The 25,182-nt window shown below is 35.6% G+C and overlaps 1 protein-coding gene across 6 annotated transcripts in view; it reads right to left on the bottom strand.

Moving 5' to 3' along the window:
• SPATA17 (spermatogenesis associated 17) overlaps positions 1-25,182 on the bottom strand; it is an 86,285-nt gene that overhangs the window by 11,960 nt on the left and 49,143 nt on the right. For 5 of the 6 annotated variants that reach the window (XM_021390234.1, XM_021390239.1, XM_021390236.1 and 2 more), the window contains 3 exons: positions 22,023-22,226; positions 15,830-15,981; positions 7,102-7,237 (listed from right to left, as the gene is read on the bottom strand). In XM_021390234.1, coding sequence (XP_021245909.1) covers positions 7,102-7,237; positions 15,830-15,981; positions 22,023-22,226 — 492 coding nt within the window. Of the gene's footprint in view, positions 1-486; positions 537-1,218; positions 1,255-7,101; positions 7,238-15,829; positions 15,982-22,022; positions 22,227-25,182 lie in introns of all 6 variants that reach the window. The other variant, XM_021390235.1, reaches the window with a different exon arrangement.

Raw genomic sequence — 25,182 nt, forward strand, 5'->3', positions numbered from 1 at the left:
TCTTCTAATTGCATTTATCTTCAGCTCCTAATCTGATGACTTCTCTAAATAAAAAAAAAAAAAAGTTGGCATCTACTGAGCTCAAGATAATTATTTCAACTTCTTGGTACTTGCAAAATTTCCAGTTCTTAGGGATTTAGGACAAATTATTTAAGTACAAGCAAAATCTTGATGAAGTGAGAAGAGACACAGAAAAGCAAATGTTTTTCATTCAATTCTTACAACAATTTCATCTAACTTCCTGTGTCTTGGTAATTGTGAGAAAGCTCCTACTGGATACTAAGTTCAAAACTAGTTTTTATGCTTCTGAAATTCTCCATAGTTTAGTACAATACTGTTTCCCAGGTCGCAGTACTGTCTTTTTGGTGAATAGTTATATTAGTCTTCTATGTTCCACAAGGAAAAACAGTTTAAGAGAGATTTTACCCAACTTTGTTTTTAAGGAAAAAACATGTATTTTTAAAATATACTATATAATAAACTTACATTTCAGATCCTCTGTACATCATAGAAGATTACTGATTGATTACAGCCACCTAACATGAGTAAGAATGCAGTTTTATTATTACATTGCTTTCTTACAGAATTTGTATATAATTTTTTAAGAAAACACATTTTAGCTTAAATAGAAGAAATAACTGTAAGCAATCTTGCCTACCACCTCTATCAAGAAAAATACAGATTGTTCTAATTCTCACTTTGGTGCCATTGAAATTACTTTTATAAAAGCTAAGTTCACTCTACAGCAAACCACTGCCTTCCCAGCTTACTTTCTCATGACTCTTCACAGAGCATAATTTAACCTGATCAAAAGCTATATTTGGATAGGATGTGCTAAATACTGTGTTATTTTTCACACGTTTTTTCCATCTGAAAGCTAATAGAAATATATTATTACATTATAGAGACAAGTAATGAAGTATGTACCAGTACGTCAGAGACAAGGGAGTGCACAGGACTTTATGGGCCTAATTCTGAGTATATGTTTCCTTGCAAAGACTCTTTGCCGCTGGAGTCTTTTGCCAGAATGCTTGGGCAGGTGATGTCTTCATGCCTGGTGGAGGTTTGATGAAGTCCAGAGCTATAAGAAAGATGTGTTCACTGTCCTGTTAAATGCAGGGGTGGACATTTTGTGGAAGATATTTAAAGGAATTTGACTTGAAGAGAATTTATGTCATGTCAGAAAGAAGAGTACAGATGTCAAAGAGGAATACTCACAGTAAGGAAGGACTCCTGTTCCCCTTCTCTCGGACCCTCATTCCAAAAGTGAAAGGATATGATTAATCAAAGGAAGTCTACAGCAAAATAAACCCTTTATTCTTCCAACAGATTACTTTCCTGTGGCACACTGAGAAAAACAGCTTTCCTGTTTTGTAAATATAAGCTACCTTCAGAAGAAACTGAAATGACAGAACAGGAGAAGGAGGACTTTCTCACTTTGCATGCAACTACTCTGGAGATCAGCCAAAAATAGGAAAATTAGTCATATCCTACCCAGTGTTCACAAGTGCTCTAACTAATTAACAATACTGGAAAATAGCTCTTAGACTAATATCTTTTTTTCTCCTGTTTGTTATTTATGTGTAAAAACATATATTTGTGTATCCTTTTTTATTTCATTTCTCAGTGGTCCTTACTCTTTTGTTCCTGCTCTTCTACACAGTTCAAGGAGAAGCATTAGCATCAATGATTATTCATGTGTGCCACAGATTTGTTTTGGCATTGACACAAAGCTAGTTCTTGTCAAATTTCAGATGATTAAGAAATTTCAGGGAGAGGAACATCTGAAATTTATAGCCAATCATTATTTCAGATTCAAGAGTTCAGAAAAATAAAATAGATGACATGTATTAGCACAAATTCAATGAATAGATTGCTCACAACACTTGAACTAAGAACATGCTGTTGTAGTTCCAATATGAATATATGTTATATATAACAAATGTGACAACTTGTGCAAACATATTCTACAGTCATACATAAGAGAAAGTTTATTTCATTTTTTAGCTGACTAACTTCCAAAGTAAATTCCACACCCCACGGTATGTGTTGAGGAAAGAATTTAGCCTTATACTTTAACACCTATGCCTTTAATGCCTATGCAGAACTTTCAACGTATAGCTGAATACTATTATATCTTATAAATGATGAACAGGAACTCAGAATTGTTACAATGTTTTATATGCTAATTTATTCATTGACAGTGTAGTAGCAATATAAGTCATACTGTAAAGTTTCCCATACTTCTTTGAGAACTTTGGATTTGACCTGAAGTGCAAAAATACTTAAAATAGCAACACATTTTGGTCTTCCTCCTACCAAAGGCTTGGGTATCTACAAAAACTACAAATCATGCCAAACTATTTGAGTGATATATGGAGGATCACAATCCACAAGGAAATAAGCTAAGACCGATTCATTCATTTCATTTAGGTCCTTCAGTGGGATTTGAACCATCCAGTCCACAAACCATGTCTCATGAGATTGCAGTATACACCCAGCCCACTGTAATAATGATTCATATACATATATGTGTATATGCTTTATTGCTACCTTTAGCTGGATTAAAAGCAATACATCAAATTTTATATTTCTGCCTCTTTTATTAGCTTTCTAGCACATGATCAGCTGATATAGGCAATAATGAAATGTTTTTTTATAAACCAGAGTTTGTAAGTCCTGTCCTAAGAATATAATATTTCAAAAAATAGCCTAAGCTTTGGGGAAAAAACCAATTACAGAAACAGCATTAAAAATGCCAAGCACTGAGCAGAAGCAATTCTGGATCAGTTTAAAAAAGTGATTGATGAAACTCTAATCTGAGCTGAAGGAACAGCTTCACGACAAGCTGTGACCATTCCACACACTTCATTAGCTGCCATAATTAGCCTGGTGTTTCAATTTGTTAGAACTGGTGGGGACAATTTTATTGAGAATGCAAACATCAAAAAACAGGGTGCCTCAGACTTCAGAAGGGGCTGATGAGAAGCTTTTCTAGTCTCTGTTAAGTAAAAGATTAATTACAGCTGATGGGAGGCTGTACTCTGATTGTCACTCTGTCTATGTGCATTACTTTTAGCATTAGAAGAAAGATATGGTTGACACTGCACTGCTCAATCAAGCAGCTTCACATTAGTGTACAAAGTCTGTTAATATGCAGTTTTTTTATTGTTTCTCCTTTTCTTTGGTTTTCTCATATCCAACAAGTTATAGTGTAAAAGAGAAGTGCATTCAATTGCTAATGATCAGTGTTTATCATTTATACTGTCATTCCTTCATATAACTACAAGTGAGAGAAAATGACCAACAACTATGGTCTGCTCTAATGGTTACACGATACAGCGTAAAAATGATAGTGATGTTGACTACAGCCCAGTTTCTACTGCTCCAACATAACTAGAATTGTGTTGGTGGTGTAATACAAGTAATATTTTTCCTAGCCTAGGCAAGGCCATCACAATCAGAAATATTTCAGCTTGATATTTGATTAATGCTGGCAGTACTCTAGAAGTGATTTCCACTCAACATCTAATTATTTAATTATTTCCTGTTATTAATGGAATTAAACAATTCAAAACAAACAGCCAGAATGACTGTTTTGCAGGAAGCTCCCAATCATCAATTCAAACGTAGAAATCTTCCTAAAATTATATTACACTGGCCTGTTGAACTTGAAAGGCATATTTTATCCCAATCAATGCATAAAAGTAAAATTATCCATAACTAAGGCATGTTTCTCTGCTGTACAGTTCAGCTGTAATGATCCCCACACACTGCACTTGCACATCAATTATGATAATCATAATCACGGTCGTTAAGCTGAATGTTCATTATTATCAGGATGCTGGTGACAGCAGATTCAATCATCGGGTGCAATGGGCAGGCAGTCACAGTCCCACCCAAGTTTCTGCAGACAGCGTTGTGCCACATTAAATCTATGATGTGTTCCACATCCCACTCCATTCCAAAAGCTGTAGACGGTAAAGGTCAACTTTATGTTCTGTGCAATATGCTTAGGTTCTCTAAATTAATTCCTTGCAGTACTGGATATTTTTATGCTTTGTAGATAATAAAATTCTGTTTAGGACCAAAATACCTCCGCAAATAATGAAACAGCGATGCAGTTGTACTGTAATTCACCTCTAATAAGGCATCAGAGGAAAGAATTTTTCAGCAAAGAATGTCTTCAAACATCACGTCCCGAATTTTCCAAATAAGAAAATATTTAGTGCTGTCATTTAAGACAGTTTTCCAAAATGCATATGCAAACCAACTCCAATACCAATTAAAGGCTGTAAGCTATCATTTCTGCTTCGGTAAATATGAACATATGTGAGTGTTTTGACAACTGAAAGATTATAGTTGGTGTATTTGATCCCCTGACTGTCCAGCTATTTTGGGATTAAACTCATAGTGACTGGTAATTTTTTTTTGTATTGACATTTCTCACATATAAATCAAAAGTGTTCCAATGTATTTAGATGTATATTGTTTCAACTTTAGAAGTACAAATGCATTTTTATTTTTATAGAAGTTTACAACTGGGGAAAAATATTCTTTTCCCCCACTAGAAGTATATTATTATTTACATTTCTTAACTTTTTTAGTTTTTATTGAAGGCCAGAACTAGCTTTCCCTTAAGATAGTAACTTTTTTGAAAGCTAAGTAAAGGTATTTCAGAGGACATATTACAAGGCACTATTTTTCATTGTTGCTCATTTTGCTTCTGAAATAATTACATAATTTACATACTAATTCTGTAACTTGAATTAAAATGCATATGTATACATGAAAATCTAAAGGAAATAAAGTCAGGACATGCTCATGGACACACAGAAAACCTTTTTAATATACAGTTTTTAAAAAGGCAGCTAGTAGGAAATAATACTTCAGCAGATCAGAGGGGTTATTGACCTACTAACCGCTGAATGGCCTCCCTAGGAGAAATTACACCACAGTTTTTCTTATCAGCAATGATAAGAAAGATTTCTCTAGTATAATACTTTAAGAAGTGGAATATACATCCTGGCAGTTATCAACTATTCAGGCTGTAATAAAGCATTAACATAAATATCACCTCATGGAGAACCCCAAAAATGGCTGTATTAAACAGACAAAGTGTTAAGCAAAACTCCTAACTAAAGATTCATTTTGATTTACAGTTGGAGTTGGAAGGCTGTTTGTCATGTTGAGTTAATGCATACAGCTATTCATCTCCAGAGATTTAGGTTGAAATATATCCAAGATCACAAGTCAGTTTAGTGATATCAGCTAAGTCCCATAATTTATGCAATACGCGTTAAATATATATATATATATGATATGGTATACAATATAAAAACTTCTATATTTTTTCATATTGTCAATTCAGCCTGATGAAGAATTGCTAAGGACTGGAAGAGTCTTTACATTATAAGATAAGTATGACCAACAAATCTTTATACTATTTTACATACTTATGCTCATGCAGTTGGACTCCAGTCAAGTACATCCTCCACTAATTGCTTTTGAAAGACAAATTAATCTTTTTATTTGAATGCTGTTCTTCATGTTTTTAATTGCAATACAGTTTAACTATTTTTTTATGATAAAATATCAAAATGTTACTATGATCTTTTTTTAAAGCTTAACACTGAGAAAAAATATGACTTAAAATATTACTTCACAAACTAAATTTCCTTGGAACTTGTTATATATTTACAAGGATAAGTTAGTTCCAAGGAAGTAAGTAATCACATCTTAAAAAATCTCAGAATTACTTAGGTTGAAAGTGAGCTCTTCAGATCATCTATTCCATCCCCCTTCTCAAGCAAAGCTGGTAGAGCTGGTTGCCCAGGACTGCGTCCTTTAAGGTTTTGAATATCTTTAATGAAATGAAGGAAATTTCACAACTCCTTTGGGCAATGTGTTCTAGTGTTTGACCACCCCCACAGCAGTGAGTCGCTAGACAATACTAAGAATCTGGTTCCATCTTCTTCATTCCTTCCCACTATGTATTTAAATACACTACTGAGATGCCCCTGATCATCTCCAAACTGAAGAGTTTCTGCTCCCTCAGCCTCTTGTTGTTCCACATCCTTGATGATGTTCCACATCCTTTATCATATTTGAGGCCTTGTGCAGGAACTGCTTTGCCAAGTCCATATCTTTCTCATACTGGGAAATTATACTGAGATTATGATATCTAATGAAAAAAATAATAATACAAACACACCTACAAACTCATGTTAGAACATTGTTTTGGCTCATTTTCATCCCTTTTCATTAATTCTACACTACTGTAATATCCTAACAGTGTAGTACTTTTTCATATAGTTTCAGAGTGTCTTTGGTTTTGTGAGAGCTTATGATTTAAAAAAAAAAAATCCTTTCTTGGTTTTTGTATAAACCTACCGTGAAGATTCAGAATTTCTGAACCTTTGGTTTCCTAAAGCTGCTAAGAATCTAAAAGCAGGTAAGAAGCAATTGTTCAGTTTTCCTTTTTCTGTATCATGTTTGGTGAATGATGGAACTTCTTGGACTTTTGAAATCCCATACTGTATTAGCTTTCAACAACTGAAAATAGTTTCTATAACGTTGAAAGTTCTGAGGAAAACTGTTTCTTATAGCACTACAGAACTGGAAATAAGTTCCTTCTGACAAAGAAGCCAGTTTAATGGAACCATCTTAAAACAAAAACAACTTTTCATTCACTTGTACTATTTTTCAAAGAATATACGCGACAAAATATTTTTCATCTATTTTTTCCATAATTTTCTGAAAGTTTGTCTTCACATGTAAGAGTAAATATTTGTATTATATCTTAAGCGAGGAAAGGCAACACAGAAACAGCAAAACTTTACAAAATTGATATACCTGGATTTGTACTTAAGCATGCTCTTAAATCCTTATCTAGTAGATTGGAGATGCATTGAATTTCCTCAAATTTAACTTAACAGAGAGTTGAGGAGACTTGGTATCTCATCACAACAGCTCAATGTGATTTTATAACATGCTAGAAATATTGGATTTGACTGTCTCAGGATCAGGTCCTATCACATACAATCATACAATAACTTTCTAAAAAAAGTAAGCTGTTCTTTAACTTTTGCAGTGACTTACCTTGCCTGCTATCCACTTATTAGGCTGTACTTCACGGAAATGCTTAATTCCGTAAGTTTCTTGGCCAGTTTTTTCTGATGCATGAATTGATAGGTCATACTTCTCATTTTTATGATATGAAGAAAATGGCAAAAATCTGAAATTTAAGGATATTCAAGAATTACTACGTACTACTCTGCATGCTACAGGATTTACATAAATCAAATATCAGTGAAGCAGGAGATTGAGTGGACACGCATTCCTGATATTTCTTACTCTACTTTCTTGATGTAGCATTCACCCCCCCCCCCCCCAACATAGTAATGTGAAAAAGATTACAGAAATTTTTCTTATAACTGCTTTTTAAAAAAATTTGAAGCAAAGAGCTATAGAGCTTCAACAGCACAAAATGAAAGCTTATACAAAGATAGAATATGACTAGCATTACCAGATTATTTCTTTGGCTGCATCTGCCCTACTAATGGATGTGGGCAAGAAGGAAATGAACAAGGTTCAATTTGCAGTGATTTGCTTGTTGATAAAGGCAATGCAGTCTGTGCCCCAAGTCAATGGAAGGCACAAAACATGCACAAGTAGAGGGTTCATTTCTGGAGAACATTGAATTCACCTTACAAGTTGTGTAGTCCAAAAGACACACAACACAACTTCAATCTGATTATTCCATCAGGATGGAAATATTTCAAGATGTCAGCAATTTAAGTATAAATGAAATCTAAATTGCACCAGAAAGAACTCCTTCACTACATCACAATAGAAAATTGAACAACAGAATAGACACAATAGAAAATTGAACTACAATAGAAAATGAATCCTTTGGCAGCTGTTAAACAAAGTAAAATAAACTGTAGTGTAGTTTATCAGAATAAAAACATATAGATAATACTGTTGACATTCATATATTGGCAGAACACAAAGCAAATCAGTGGTTTCTTCTAAATTTGCAAATTGTGTGCTTTACTCTGAAGTGATCATTATTTCCTGATTAGTGATCTTTTGGAGCTTGATTCTTTCATCTTTGATCATACTGAGGGTGAACTCCCTTCTTGCATACTGCCACTGTACAGTGAAATTCCAGCTACCTGCTTTGGACATATAAGAGGTTTTCAGATATCCCTAATCTCATGGACAAGTGTTCAGGGTTGGACCCACAGCAAACTGTGTGAAGGAAGGTAAAGGACACTTCATATATAAAGGATCTGAAAGAGACCCTACAAAGATATCTTAGTTCTATTTCTATTTTAGTTTGCAAGAAAGATAGCAAACAGGTACATTTTCATACTAAGGAAAATCCCATGAATTAAGCTCATCATTGCTGCTATCACAAAAAAAGCAAGAGGTGTTCTTTATTCTACAAGTGCAGAAGAATTATTGTAAAGTTAGAAATACCTGTTTCAGGAGTTTAAAGCATCACTTTAGCTGCCACAACATGAGTAGTTAATTAAAACCTTTTCAGTAGTTGAAATCATTTCAGGATCTAGAGTCCCTATGAGAGTTAGTCAAACAATTTTTTAAATAATAACAGGGATAATAAAAAATTTCTTTCTGTCTCCTGGCTGATACAGACTCAGAAAATTATTTATTTTCACTAAATAATCCATCAGCAACTGTTTGAGTAGGCTTGTTGTTTTTTTGTTGTTGTTTTAAGTTTCACTTCATAAACTATTTTGCAGTTTTACTAGTTCTAGCAGTTTACTCTATCAAGTACCACAAAAAAATATTATGTAAAGTTAGCATGAGAAAAATACTGAGTTAGCAGACTTTTAAATTATACAAATCTGTAGTAGCATGTGTATACTCATGGGAAAGGACACTCTCACATAAGACAGATTATGGTACTTGTAATGCTAATTTGCACATGGGATGGACATCACAAGCACACAAAAATTAATGCAGCCCCAGTGTCCCAGAGAATACATCGAAGGTGCTGTGAGCCGGCTGCTCCAGTTGCAGTTTTTATCACTTCTGAATTGCATTTTAATAGTACATTTTTCTTTTGTTCAGACATGAAAGAAAATTGGCTTTCTCAGGGGATTGGATAGCTGAGAAGACAAGGCTAGCAGTTTAGGGATTTGCCTATATATGCATAGAATTTAGTTGAGCCATAACATTCATAATTCAATATGAATACTGCATCTGTAAAATTTATACACAAAATGGCAAAAAAAAAATCTTGAGAAGAGTAGAAGATGAAGTAAAAGAAAACAGTAATGATTCCAGTTTTCCATATAGCATTTCCTAAGTGGAGGGCTTGATTGCACTGTGAACCAGTTCTTTTTTTTGTTTGTTTGTTTGTTTTTTGTCAGACCAGTACTCAGAGTAATCCACTAGGGCTGCTCAGAAAGTAATGTCTCCTATTTTATGATGTTGACCAACAATTTCAGAGGTGGATGTTGGTGGTATGGCAGTAGAGTTTGAACCTTCTCACCAATATCCCATTACATTTTGTTGCCATGGGACAGATGGCAGCAGAGGGGCAGTCTGATAGAATGGTATCTGACATGGAAGTGCATATGAAGCAAAGGGGTGTCACTGAATTCCTCCACTTGGAAAAAAATGGCACCCACTGACATTCATCAATGCTTGCTGGATGCTTATGTAGACCAAACAGTGGATGTGAGCTCAGTGAGGTGGGTGGTGCATTTCAGCAGTGGAAACAGTAACGTGAAAGATAAGCCATGTTCCAGATGGCCATGCACAGCTGTCACATCACGAAATGAAGAGCATCTTGATCAGCTCATCCACACAAATCAGCAGATGATGACATAGGAACTATGTGCAGAGCTGAATATCAGCTTCAGTGCATTGGAAATGATGGTGGCATCACTGGAATATCACAAAATATAGGCATGCTTTTCAGACCAAACTCCAAATGCTCTATCGTGATTCCAAAGAAATATCTATACATATAGTTTAACATTTTAGGACTGTGAGTATACAACTAACTGTATACTCTACATGCAACTTAGCACAAATGCAATCTTCCACATTCTCCTGTGTATCTTCTCTAAGACCATTGACTGGAGTAAGAGCCATACAGCCCAGAACATATGTCGTTGGTTGAGGAAAAAGTTAAAGCAACCATGATTTTTTTTAACATTGAACACTAAAAGTGTTGCTAAAATTGAAATGAAAGAACATTAAAAATATAATGGGATATGATGGCATGAAACAGTAATATATATATTTTGCTGTATAATCACTTCTTGCTTGATAATAAGCAACATTTAGAGTCTAAATGTCACTTATATATCATTCTTTCATAAAAAGCAGCCTGAATGGAGATTACTACTGTTTCGTCTTTGAATGCAGTAGAAATAAAATTGCAACATTTGACTGTGAAAATTTCAGGTCAGAGCTATGTGAGCAGATGCTGACAGGGACAAGGATCTAAGTACAAGAAAAGATGTTTGCAAAGCCAATGTCTGTTTAAAGCAAGCAAAAATCATCATTATACGTGAATAAGTTAATAAAATAACATTAAAACATTTTTGTATGTGTGTGTTAAGAAGATAACCAAATTAATGAGTCATATGAAAGTCATTATAGCCCTACAGCCAATAATAATAGTAAAAAAGCAACAGCACTCTAATACAATTCAGTAGTGGCATAGTGTTCTGTAGCTCTGTATATACACCTAACACAGCTTTCCCCCATATTAATGACACTTTGTGCTCTGAATGTGACAGAAGGGAGTGATGGAAGGAGAAGAAAATTAAAGCCAGATAATGGTTTCATAATAACATAATGAACTGCCCAAGTTTAGAACCACAGTAGTTTCTACCATAAAAAGTTCACTCGAGTGGGATTCTTATATCTGGACTTCAGCTTTTCTCTGTCACTTAAGTGTAAATTCAGAAGTTCTTGAAGGGATTCAGTAAAAATGACAGAGAGAAGTAGCAGGATGAAAGAAGAATTAAATTCCACATTGATGTCATATAATGCCATAAGGCATAGTCAGCATAAGCTGAGCCTTTCTAAAACTTCATGATTTAACAAGAAGTGAGTAAATAAATAAGAAATAAATAGAAGTAAATAAAAAAAGGAAAAGTGATTTCATTTCATCCATTGCAAAAACTTAAATGAGATATACCAGTGAATACAGTCAAGACAGGGTGAAAGAGCTGGAACCAAGACCAGGACCACAGCTGGCACCATCGCTGGTAACAAAGGTCATTTGCAATTTTTCCAGAACCACAGTCTGTTGGACTGAATTAGCATAAAAAGACATAGAAGCCTTGAATTAGTAGACAATCATAGACTTGACAGTGGTTAGTGGGATATATTTACATTTCAAAAGATAGCTTAAATATTTGTTAATATAAATAAAGCTTCCTTTTTCTGTGCCTTCATTCATGCTATTCTGTACCGCTATGCTGCCATTAATTTAAACTTTCTAATTCTTCTTTTTCATTTATTTTGGCCCCCCCATTCTCTTTCTTCCTGCTTCTCTTCACCTATTATTTTCTTCTTTCCACTCTGTCTCCTGTCCCAATATCTCTCTATTTTGACAGGAGAGGAAAGAGTCCTCTTAAATGCTGAAGGCTTTCTAATTAGCCTGACCAAGCTGAGGGAAGCAGTAGCAGGTATGGACTCTAGTGTCTTGGCAATGTAAGAGGAGAGAGAAAGCTTCCTGTGCAGCAGAGCAAGCAAGAGGGAGGATTTGTCAGAGAATGCTGTCACAGGACAGGGAGTAACAATGTTAAACTAGAAGAGGGTAGGTGTAAATCAGAAGTTAGGAAGTAAATCTTCACTGTGAGGGTGTTGAGGCCTTGGAACAGGCTGCCCAGAGAAGGTGTGGATGCTCCCTTTTGTCTTGATCTAACTCAAATGAAAAAAGTTTTCTTTGACCGTAAAGACCAAGAACAATTTAGCTCCAAACAAACCATCTGGAAGCTGTGACTCTTCCTCCTCCCCACCCATCTCCTTTTTTTGATTTTTAAATAAAACATGTAAAGAATTTCAAGCTTTCAGATTCAGATTTTACCTGAAGTCATTGCTCTAAACCAACACTCTTCATCTTTACATTTGGTGAACAAAGCAAAAAACGATGGTTTTCCACAGCAAAACAGTGGCAACAGAGCTGTCATTATGTAGTCCATAATGAGTGTACATTAAAAATCAAAGCTTTTTACAGTATAAATAATAAAATAAATAAATAATACAGCATATTTTACTTAATGTATCTAGACAGATCAGCACAGTATTTTTTCAAGAGAAACTTATTTTGGATGCATTCTTACAAATCTTGTCTGTAGTACATCCTACACACATATTGGTAGTTTTTCAATAAACTATCAGTCATTTTTATCCTAACAGGAGTAAATCTAAGAGTCCTTTGTCTGTTTCTTTACTTAACCCATTTCTGCAATACTGTACAGTGAGGAAGAAAAGCACTGTCTAGTTCTTGTAGGAAGTAAAAGAGATCTCTTCTGTAGCAAATTCCAGAACTTCTTAATTAAACAGACTTATTAATCTGCATCCCTAGTGTTATAAAGTACTAGAACTTCATTAGAAAAATTAAGATGGAAAAATGAAGGCGCTACTTTGTAAATTTCCAGTGGAAATTAGCTGGAAGAAGCAGAGGAATACTGGATCAAAAGAGGGTAATCATGCTTAACTGTGCCCTAGAGCACCCGCATGTATAATACGATTTGCACAGTAACTACCTCTCCTATTACTGCTTGTTTGGAGTATTCTGTGTTAATGGGGTTAGCTAATTTAGTAGTTTAACTTAAAAAGACTCTGCTGATTAATAAATGTTGCACACTGTGCTAGTAATTAAAATAAATGGAAGAGTTACAAATAGAAGTTGAATTGTTAAGAAAACATTATCTGAAAATATATGATAATCCCTGTTTATCATAATACAATAACAGTCCGGAAAATATGCAGATTGCTGAAGTTGCAAAGCATATGAAAAACTAAGCATAATTTGAACAAAGTTTTCAAACATGTTATATCTGCATGACATAAAACGTGGTGGCCATTTTCACTGCAGCTATGTCAGAAATAGAGTAAAAGATCTTAAAAACATACAAATGAGAAGATTTTTAAAATTTTAAACTTTTATCAAACCAGAGTGACTTGTTTTCGTATATTTTATTACCATTATTACTGTGCCCATCTTGACACTGATGCCTTCAAGTACATCTTTTGAGCCTGGCACTGTGCAGCACAGAAGCACAGCTTTGCTTTTAAAGCGATCTTTTAAAAGCGATGCTTTTAAAAGAAAGCATCTTGCTGAAAACAAGTGTGGTACATGGTGTGCAGGCATCGCGCTCTGCTGCACACAAGTGAATCCGTGAGTTCAGGACTGGCATGGCTGTCTCCAGTACAGCTCTGAGCACAGACAGCCAGCAGCGAGGTGACTTGCCTGATGTTACATCAGCAGCCAGCAATAAATCAGGAAGCCTCAGCCATGGCTATCACTGGTTTATCCTTATTCTATCACCGCACCTCAACTCATTCTGATGTATGTGGACTTCATAAAGATATTTAATAGTATACTTTGGATCATGAGGCATATTATGCGAGACAAAATTAATGAAAATAATTTACGTTTTTGTTCTCCGAAAAATTAGGCCAGTACACTGCTGCGTGCGACTGAATAAAGAACTTTTCATGCTCAGTGATCTAAATGTGCGGGATCCAGCAGTTGGTGTCTCAGACTAGACACTAGTTTATTAAGTGGTCATCCCAAAGGAGTCCAATTGTCATTCCTATCCAAGTGGGGGGGGAAATCACTTCATTTGTATGAAAAATAGCACAATAAGGCAGTAACAGCTTCAGTTACATGAGAAAAAGGAATCATTCTTATTAGGTTAGATTTCTCAGTTGCTCTTTCAGTACAAAATAGGAAAATCCAGCAGTTGCTATAATCACGCACAAAATTTACTCATTTTGCATTTCCACTGCTGCTGCCTGTCTGAACCTCTCCCATAGCTTTCTCAATTATTTCTGTATTTATCAGAAACAAGAAGTTTCTCAGAGTTTGAAATGTTTAGAGACAAATGTATAAACTGATTTCAGAGGTGTTTTTTTTTTTAAACAAAAGTCAGTGGGAATTCTGTATTGTCTGACATAACAGCTATAAAACACCAATTTCATTCTTGAAAAATACAGATCGAGGACTGTTTCTCCTTTTACACAAGTACAAGCTTTCACCACAAATGCCACATGCTTCCTCTGCTCTTTCTCTCCTTATTTTCTAAAATAGAAGGATGATAAGCATAGGAAGCACAACCAGGAAGAAATACAGTCCCAAAGTACACAATTACATAGAAAGAGACAAGAAATTTGTCAGTTCATAATAGATACTGCTGAGAAAAAGATTACTGTAGACTCTGAGTAACCCTTTGTTGACTCCTCCCTGGAGACCAGCATACCACACAGCAGCTGCGGCATTACTAGTGAGTGTTAGTCCTGATGATGACCTGCAGCTCTGTCATCACCTTTTCAAGGTTACAGATGTGACCCTTGCATGGTTGGTTGAATCCAAAGCACAAACGGAACGATCACAGCCTGAAAATGTATAATCCACTATACACTTAGTGTGCATGAAGCTGAGAATTACTGCTTCTGTGCATTAAGGACGGCACTAAATGCTTCTTTACCCATAAGGTAAATAAAGACCCCTGATCAATTAATATCTGTCAAAGTTGGCATGTCCAGATTTGAACTGTACAAGTCTAAAACCTTAATGATTCACTTAGCAAAAAGAAAGAGAGAAATAAATATTTTGAGATAAGACTTGAAACTGGTCACATAGTGACCTCTGAGGTAAATTTTACCAAATAAAGACTGGACCAAATATTCATTCCCATAAGTGAAGGACTTAATTCATCCTCATTGGGAATGTATAATCAAAATCTTTTCAGGGAACAGAACATCTTAATTGAGAGAGAGAAGCTTAATTATTATTCAGTGTTTTCTAGATTTCACTGAGATAGTGTCAAAGGATTGCCAAGAGCAGGGAATTCAAGGGAAAAGCTGACAAAACATCATTTGTTTCTAGTTAACTACGAAGTTAGAGCAGTTGAGCTAATAGGCTTCATTATGACTGGACAAAAGTGTTTCATCAGAATAAGACAGGAACTGGAAGTATTTTAGCAATAACCTTAAATCTTTTGTGATAGATTACACCTGTAATTGGGATTGTATGGAAAACAAGCTGGTTTCTCTGATCCTATTACAGATGGCTCAGAAAGCCAAACTGATTCAAAAGTTATACGATATTTAAATATCATGTCCTAACATGTGCAACATATGATCCCTTCCATTCCAAGTGAGTTTTAGTAGTCTACTTGAAGAGAAAGCAAGTCTCGTTGGCATGCAACAACATTTTTCTTCCCATAGTCTGTAAAATTCCTGAATATGAGGACTGAAACAGTATATGTTCCTTGGCAAGGTATGTAGGGCAAGAAGGAATTTGCATTCGTTTGCTTACTTCCCATTAAGTCCAGCTGTTGCATCATGTACTACTATTATGGCAAGATCTTCTCTTGATTCATAGAGATGGAAGGCACATGTCACACAATTACAAGATAAGGTCTCTGCCCTGAAGATTTTATAATCTAAGAACAAAGAATTTCGCAGTATGTACAGAGAATATTTGCTAGTAAGCTGTCAGGTTTGACATTTCATTTTGTCAGGCATGAAAGGTTTCTGAAAGCAACAGAATAAAGAAAACATTCTCATAACAATATAAGAAAAAAACCAAAGAACTTACTCATTGTCATGTATACAGTTTCTCCATTCCTCTCTTTTCATTTCCTCTCTGGCCTTCTCTAGTGGTGAATTGATTGATGCTGCCACTCGCAAGGTTGGTTCCAAAGGCTTGTAGCGTTGCCACAATACTTCAGCGGTATCACGGAAAGGCCCCTGAAAGGTATAGGATAATGTAAGTGTTTTATTGTGGAGCTATAGTTCTTTTAGTTCTTTCTTTTATTCATGACACATCACCGATGAAAGAGGGCATAGAGTGCCTGGGAAGTGTAGCAAGACTTTTCTTCCAAAATAATTAAAGCAGTTCATTTTGATGGAGAGTTACAGATAACACAAAGGTTGATAACATGCTTTAAAGCCCCGCAGAGAGAATGAGAAATGTGCAGTCTAGATTTATTTAGCTTCTAATAAATATTTATTATTTTAAAACAATACATTGTTAGAACTGATTAGGAGACCTTATTTTTTTTTCTTGGAAAAAACACTGGTGAAATAAAATCTGATATACAAGTACTAGCTTCATCTAGATTCTGCTTAAGCAGAAAGTCTTTTCCTTTTCATAGGATAAATCACATTTCACCTTAAAGAACATGCTCTTTTCAATTAAACTATAAAGCCATGCGGAAGGGAACTTAATACGTGACTTAAAACATAATTCTTCTAATACAATTCAAACTAATGACCACCATAATGTAACTGTATAGTTAATTTTTGAAAAGTCTAATTCCATGTTAATCTCATTAGTCTTAAAAAAAAAATCCTAAAAGCTCCTACTTATTTCACAAATGTGTGTGTATACATCAATAATATATGCACATATATATACACATACACAAAAAGTCTGTATATATAGAGGGAGAGGTTTCTTTTTTCCCCAGGTTAAATTGCTTAATAAGTGATCATACCAGCATCTACCATTTAACAGCACAGATAAACAGCAGGAGAAAGTCCTTTCCTGCACTGTCAAAGTGATGTACATCATGTCTTCCTTTTAGTACTAACGATTGTGAACTCACCTAGAGTACAATTAGTGCCATATTATGCTCAGGACAATTTAGTGGCAACTCTGGATTTAGAAGTGTTACTAATTAATTTTTATTTTATTTTCACCATTGCTGATCCTGCAATGAGATAGCGAAACCTTTGGAAACTATGAGCAGACAAAGAATCCTAATCACAGTCTTTATTCTTAAAGATATTCTTCTTTAAATAGGTTATCGCTAACAAGTCACAGCTGGAGTTACTGCAAGCGCTGAGTGAAGACTGTGGGGCTAATAAAAAGAAATGATTCACGCCTCATTTATGTTCACTTATGTTTTACATTAATAGAAACCAATAATAGGAACCAGTTACCATAAAAGTCATGGACCGTAAATAACACAAATGGCAAATAAGTATCATCTAGTACTTTTCACAGCTGGACAGGAGGATTGCTATATTTGAAAGTACTTAATGGATTTTTACTGGAACTTTACTTTTTAAAGACACAGCATCATGATTTGGAGATCTTTTTAAAGATCCTAGTAAGCAAGCGAGCATAGTACTTAAACTTATTGCAGACATTCTCTTGATTTTACTTTCTAAAAGTCTCAACAAAAAAAAAAAAAAGAAAAACAAGTTCATTTAGCATGACTACAGTGAGTCTTTTGAAACAGAGTGAAAGTTGCTATTGCCTGTAAGAGAATAACCAATACTAAAAAAGGTCATTAAAACTGGTAAACAATATTCTAGTAATGCATAAACTAGCAATCGAGATATAAAATAAGTTTTAAATTGTTAATAAAATGATGAACAGTAAGATGTTTGCAGAGCTGAGAATACAGAGAAAAGAAGGAATAAACTTTTGTCAACTAATATAGGAACAGATGCGTTCACTTTTGGAAAATATTCTTTCAGAGTATTCTATTTCTTCTTCATCGTAAAATATGTACTCATATTTCACAAATGTAAGAGCCAATTCAGATGTCCAGGCAAGCTTTTTTTTTTCCTTTATTTAGTTTCTAAGAACTTTTAACTCTTTCTCAATTCATAGTTCAAATGAAATAAATAGAGTACAGCAAACGCTAATCAAAGGGAGAAAAAAAGAGTTTAACTATGCAAAAGGCTGTGTCATCACTAATGAAAGCAAGGCATATTGCAGAATATTAAGTTAACTCTAAACTTTCCCTGTAGATTTTTCCATTTCTCTGAATCATGTATTTGAAGAAACTTATCTAGCAATAAGCACCTAATGAATATATTTAAGATGACAAGACCTCTAAAAGATCCATTTGCCTTTTCCATTTTACAAGATGAACTTCAAGATTTGTGTTATCTGTGGAAAAAATGGTCCTTAAAAATATTTTCACATCTGCAATGCCTGCAAGCATTTCAGCCATTCTGCTTCAAAAGGGAACCAGCAGTTTTCACCCTAAAAGACACTCACACCCTATGTTATGTTTTTGAATTTGTACTGAATAGCATAACTATTATTGCTACAGATTTTTCTATCAGATAAAAGGGTTAGCAGGTAGGCATTCTTACTACTTTATCATAAAATGAGAAACTCGTGATAAAATCTACACGAACTCTTATGTTTTTCACTGTTTCCATGCCAGGACAATCACCAGCATGGAAAAAAGTCCCCTAAAAATGGAAATGTGCTTTCTGTTATAAATTTGAATGAACACTTTGAATGAGCCTTTGAATGGACACTGGACTAATTTTAGAATTATCTGAGCTTCCATCAAGCCGTAATTCTAGTTAACTCAGTAATAAAAATGTTAGGTCTGTTATAACTAATGTACAAGCATCATTAAAACTTAAATACACTATCTCATGTACACAGAGCTTACATATAAAATGCTAAATACCAATTACCCCAAGAGAAAGCTAGTAGATAGCTAATTTTTGTTCTCTTAAGTATATATAATTTACATTCTTATATAAAATATCCAACCCTATTGGCAACACAGTTTCTAGATATCTGAATGAACAGTGGAGTAACAAGTGGCTCACCCTGGATGTGATATATATATACAGGAAAAAGAAGCATGATGCCAGAAGGTGTTATCACAGAGAACTAGGACACAAGTATAGCTAGTAATTAAATTCCTTACTGTCACAGTGGACAACTTTCAGGATGATGCATTCTGATGGGTTTTCATTTCCAGCTGTTTCATCAGCTCAAACCAGTGTCCTTTCCTTAGACAATACAACCCTAAATTGTCAAAGTGTTGTGCAGGGATTTAGCCGTGTGACTCCCATTAACATCAATAAGAGTCGCACAGCTAAATCCACGCGCTGTGCTTTGAAAATTTGCCCCACAGTGTACATCCCAGGGTGCTGAAAGGATTAAAGTATTATATAGTAAATTCCCTCTTTGAGGTGCAGAAAATAAACAGGACTCTTCTGGTTTGTTCTGGAAGGCTGTCTGTGCACTACTGCTGTGTGTACATCTGAACTTAGAAACATCTACAAAATATTCCACATCCAAACTGAAGCTTGTAAGATACTTTATATACAGTAAAGAGGTTTTGCAAGAGCAACTTAGCAATGTACAAACTATGATTTCTGTCTTTATTTAAAAAGTATAACTCCTGTAACATGACCACTACACAAAATCTTCCTCTCTGTCCTGAGAGACAATACATTTAGTCACATCCCACTGAAGGACTGTCATAGCCCCTCTGGTCCTAGAAGATAAGGCTATAATGTCATATATATCTGGTTTTGAACACACATTCAATTTCAAACTCCCTGATCACTAAACTGCTGGGTCACGCTTCGACTTGGGTCTAACATGAGTCAATGGGCTCATTATATGAAGAAGCTTAAACAGCTAAAGTGTGGGGACGAAGGGAGGGAAGGACAAATGTGGAGAATTTCTTTGAAGTTGATCCTTATTATTACAAGCAGCGTGGACCTTTGTGGGATTCACCCCTATTTCTGGCAGATCTGCACCTGCTCCTTGTGCTCTTACCCAATTACCTCTGCTTTCACATTCCATCACAGATACTAACTTATCCTCCTATGGACAAGTAAGATGTGATACAAAGGTGAGAAAAGCCTCTTGAGTATGTGTTAGCCTGTGAGACCATGGCGGATTCAACCAATATACCACATGTAAATTGTGGCAGATGGCATGGCTAAACATAGTTTGAACCTAGCAGTAGCTCATACTTAAGACTGTGTTTGGAAATAGCCATATCAATTTGGAGGAGTTAAACACCAATAAAGGTTTATTATATATTGTTAGTTGTTCATTACTGTTACTTAGTTTCTTCAGTTATATGGTAGCTTCAGTGAAAGTTACTGATAAGGTCTTATTTAGAAACACTGTCTTTCTAAGAAAAACCTGGGGTTCTAAAGGGCTCAATTCTAGGGCCAGTTCTTTTTAATGTTTTTATCAATTGTGTAGATGCAGAAATCAAATGCATACTGAGTTTGTGGATGAAACTAAATTGAGAGGAGCTGTTGATTTCCTTGAGGGTAGAGAGGTTGTGCAGAGAGATCTTGACAAATTGGAGAGCTGGGCAGCCACCAACAGAATGAAGCAAGTGCCAGATTCTGCACTTGGGATGGGGCAGATCTACATATATGCTGAGACTGGGGGATAATAGGCTGGAGAGCAGTTCCACAGAAAGATAGCCGGGGATTCTGGTTTACAGCCAGTTGAACTTGAACCAGCAGTGAGCCCTGGCAGTCCAAAGGGCCAGCTGTGCCCTGGGGTGCACCAGATCCAGCACTTCTGTCAGGCAAAGGGAGGGAGTGTCCCAATCTGCTCTGCACTGTGCAGCCTCACCAACATCACTGGGTGCAGGTCTGAGTGCCACAATATAAGAAAGACATAAAACCATTAGAGAGCATCCAAAGGAGGGCTATGAAGATGGTGAAGGATCTAGAGGGCAAGACATGTGAGGTCCCTTGGCTTGTTCATCCCGGAGCAGAGGAGGCTGAGGGGAGGCCTCATGGCAGCTACAGCTCCTCACAGGGAGCAGAGGGGCAGCGCTGAGCTCTGCTCTCTGGGGACAGCAACAGGGCCTGAGGGAACGGCATGGAGCTGTGTCAGGGGAGGGGCAGCCAGGGGTTAGGGACAGGGTCTGCACCAGAGGGCGGTGTGCACAGAATAGGCTTCCCAAGGCAGTGGGCACAGCCCCAGTTCTGGAGTTCAAGGAGCGTGTGGACATCACTCACAGACATAGGGTTTGGATTTCGGGTGGTGCTGTGTGGAGCCACAAGTTGGACTCGATGATCCTTTTGAGACTGTTCCAACTTGGATTCTATGATCCAAAATTTGTACAAGAAGTTCTGAAGATATTACAGTCCCTCAAAGTCAAGTTGGCAATAAAGTTTATGTGTGAGGTACATAAAACAGAAAGTTAGTTGACTGGGCAAACTGAAAAATTCTTCAGGATGGAAGATAGAATCCATCTATCTCAAAAGTAACTGTAACAGCCAAGTATTGGCAAAAGCTACATGTCAGAATAAATATACACTTGTCATCAAGTGAAGAACATAAAGGTCTCAAAGGTCTATCTGCTGTGTATATTGGACATATTTCCAGTGGGTTTAGAGAAGGCGGGAAAAGCTGTTTTGCAGTTCTGTGGTACAATTACTCTGATGCACTATCTTGGAGATCTCCATTACTTTATAGGAGAGGAAAAAAAAAAGCAATCAGCAACACATGTTGACATTAACAGAAAATAAAATTGAGACCATGACAGTTAAGGAAGGGAGCTGAGCAACCTGATGATTCATGCAGAATATGTAGAAACTTTCATAATTAAAGGTGACGTACAGCTAGTGGACACAAAAGAGGAGGAACTACTCCATAGTGAGAGGATATCTTTTAGTCTCCACATGGAAAACAATGTCAAAAAAAGTAAGTAATTATTTCATCTGGCTAATTTGTCCAATTACCTTTAATTTTCCCTATTTTTCATTTATTTAAAATTGGAACCTAAAAATTTTACATCTGATGAATCAAGATGATACTCAGTTGTATCAGATCTCCTTGAATCTCAGAGATGACATTTTTTTTCCCTAAAGGAAAGACTAGAGAATCACATTTCCTTGTTTTTACATACCATATACTTTTCTTTAAGACAAATATGTTTCAAAAACTTATATCCTGAATGCAAGCATGAGTTTTATAAATAAAAAAATCCATAAAATATTTAAACAAAAGCAGCCAAAGAGATACTGAAAAATGTCACCTGAGGTTTCTGTTTGCCAATAGGTGGCAAGGGCTGTCCTGTGGCAAAAGCTGGAGGTCTTTTACAAGTTGGCCAGTCATACAGCTCATATGTGAAGGGACTCCTGACTTGTTGCCGCCTGTGGCTCAATGGCTTTGACTGCCGGAGCAGCAGTTCCATTGGATCTGGGGATTTTCTGAATGGCGAATTGTATATGCCTGCAATCTGAATAGAAGATGAGGTTACTTTTGACTTCAACTAACTTACAGATCTCATTACAAAAGTGTTTAAATAGGATAACGTAATGTATAATCCGTGTTTCAGCCCTTTGAATGCATGTAACTTTCATTTTACGCAAGCAAGGTATACACAGGTGATCTTCATGAACTTGAAATTGATCTTTTCTTTCAGTCACATGCAATCTTTCATCTTCTACAGTAGAAGTTAAAGAAACATACCAGGTTTTCCTTAAAAAATAATTTAAGATGTACAAACTTGCAACTAGTTATAAAGACAATGTATTATACTTGATTTGAAATTTTTAAAGTTTAATTCAAAAGTTAATGTAAAACCTTGTGCACAATAGAATACTTGCAATGTTCTTAATACTTTTAAAGTAGTTTTAAAGCTCAGTTATATTGTGTTTTTCCTTTATCATATTTATTTGCAAGGAGGTATTGAATAAACATAGAATACAAAAAAAATCACTTCAGAGATGCAGGGGAAGGTAAGTAGAAAAGTAACCTTGTTTTTCTCCAGCCTCCTCCTAAAGTATAAACCTCTCAGAGCTGAAAGGACTGAACAATCCCCAGTTATCTCTACTGCATTTTTCACTAGCATATCCTACTGGGAAATCACAATTTCTTGTCTCAAAATAGATAAATAAGGCCCATTTCAACCTTACTTAATGGACAAAAATAATCAAAGATGGTAGCTTATTCAAATTTTTTTTAGTAAATTTTAAGGGCTATATCCTCAAATTCTGCAAGTGATCTGGCCCTGACAATATATTTTGGTCCCGTGTTACACATTCTCTTACTTGTGTAAACTGTCCCACTATATTATCAGTGTAACTGTGTGATGGGAAAAAGAACATGAATAGAGAAAGTGGTAGAAACATATTCATGCCAAACAACTACTGGTTGTTCCTTCAGCTCATCAGGATACCAAGCTAAATTACAGAGATCCATGCTTCAAACACCTGGCAAGTAGGATCAATGGAGTGACTGCAAAATAGAAGACCATGTATTATTCTGGGCTATAAGAAATGGCATTGCTTCTGTTGTTCATATTTAGAGAAGTATTAATAGCCATATGAGTATAATGGCTTTTTGAAACTCCATTTTGTAATCTACATTGTGATACTAGCATGTTCTTGATGTTTCTATGTTCAAACGTTTGGCAGTAATGTGTATTTCGTACAGTGTTCAAACACTGAAATGCAGCTGTCTCAAGGTGCACAAATAGGATTGGCTTTTAGCACTTTTAATGACACCTAAATTAGCCATAATAGGTTTGGGAACCCACTGATTCAGTGTCATTTGGATTATTATTGCTAAAAAGGTGCCTTATATAAAAGCCATATTTCATTGGTCTGTCTTCACATATTATCAGGTTAAACATTTACAAATAGTATAACAAGTATGAAAACAGATTTGCATTTGTAGTGAGGCACATTTGTGAGGCCAGCTGGAAGCTTTACAAGATGTTGTGCCTTCTTCAGTTGAAACTCTACGTAAAATCTGGGTCAAAATTAATTATGAAATGCATTTTAACTAATGATTTTTCAAGCAATCCTGTTAATTACTTTACATTTTAATTATATGTGTTCAAGTATTCAAACAGACAGATAGCAGAGCAATCAGTAGAGTTCGTATCTAGATAGATAAAATTAATACTAATTTACTCTAAAGTCCCCAAGGTTTGTGGCTCGGTTTTAAGCCTAGATTTAAAATTAGAAAAGTTCGGTAGGGGATGAGTTGGATTTTACTTTCTGGTTCAGACCAGTCTCTGGTAAAATTGCTTCCATTCATTTTAAAATATCTCTGCAAATCAGAGTCATTTTTGCAATTTCTTGCGTACGTGCTGTGTACTGATGAATGCCCTATTCACTCTACCCTCTGCAAGGAGATGGCAGTATGGAGAAATCTAAGAATCAGAAGGATCAAAGCCCTTGATATTTAAAAGATTTTCCTATCTTCCTGAGACAATTAATATAGTTAAAAGCTTTAGCTTCATCTTTCCCCTGCTTTAATACAATATCCTCTCAAGTACAAAACTATGGTAGTTAGTACTGCTTTTTTAATGGCAGAAAAATATCTTGAGATACTACCCCATACTTTCATTTCAATATTTTCTTCACCTTTAGTCCACAAGAATATATTACCCTCCCAAATATTATGATAGGTTACAGAAAGTACCTCTTCTGTAGGGAGTATGACATATTTTTCTGTACTCATGTTCTTCACAACTCAGAAAGTCCTCTGTCAAAGCCAGATTTCTGGGACTTCACTCCCAGGAACAATTTTCTAAAGTGACAAACACTATGGGGAAATCTGTGCTACTGTTAAAAAACCTACAGCTGAGTTATTTGCAGTACTGTCATGCTGACTTCCAACTCAATAAGACCAAGGCAATCTCAGGAGGCAACTCTGCTAATAGCTTCTTACTGACCTCCATGCATCAGGCTCTTCTGCTGAATGGTGGCCCAGTGGTGAATATGGCAAATGAGGTGTGAAAGCACAGATTTGTTTATTTATTTATTTTATAAGACCATGGTTCTTACTCGTCAGAGGAAAAAAAGAAAAGAGGGAGAGAAATGCGTTATACAATAGATATATTTTTCCCCTAGAATTCTCTGCCTCAGACCTTCCATCATGGAAACCCAAGCATGACCTGGAATATTAATTGTGTCAGGTCAAGCATACTGGCAAATGTACCATTTGTTACCCAGTCATCCTTAGCATTACATTAATATTTTGAATGATTTTGCATTTCTAACACTCTATCATTTAGTTTCTCCCAAATATTTTGTTACATTTATAATTAACGGTGGCATACTAAAAAACAAAAATAGAAAAAATAATTTAATGTGTATGTTTTTTTAATATTCGGTATCACTTCCATCTCTAATCCAAAACTTAATGTACGCTGTAGAATGACCATTTTTTGTCTCTATCTC

The sequence above is a fragment of the Numida meleagris genome, chromosome 3 (assembly GCF_002078875.1).
Source record: "Numida meleagris isolate 19003 breed g44 Domestic line chromosome 3, NumMel1.0, whole genome shotgun sequence".
Classification (NCBI taxonomy): domain Eukaryota; kingdom Metazoa; phylum Chordata; class Aves; order Galliformes; family Numididae; genus Numida; species Numida meleagris.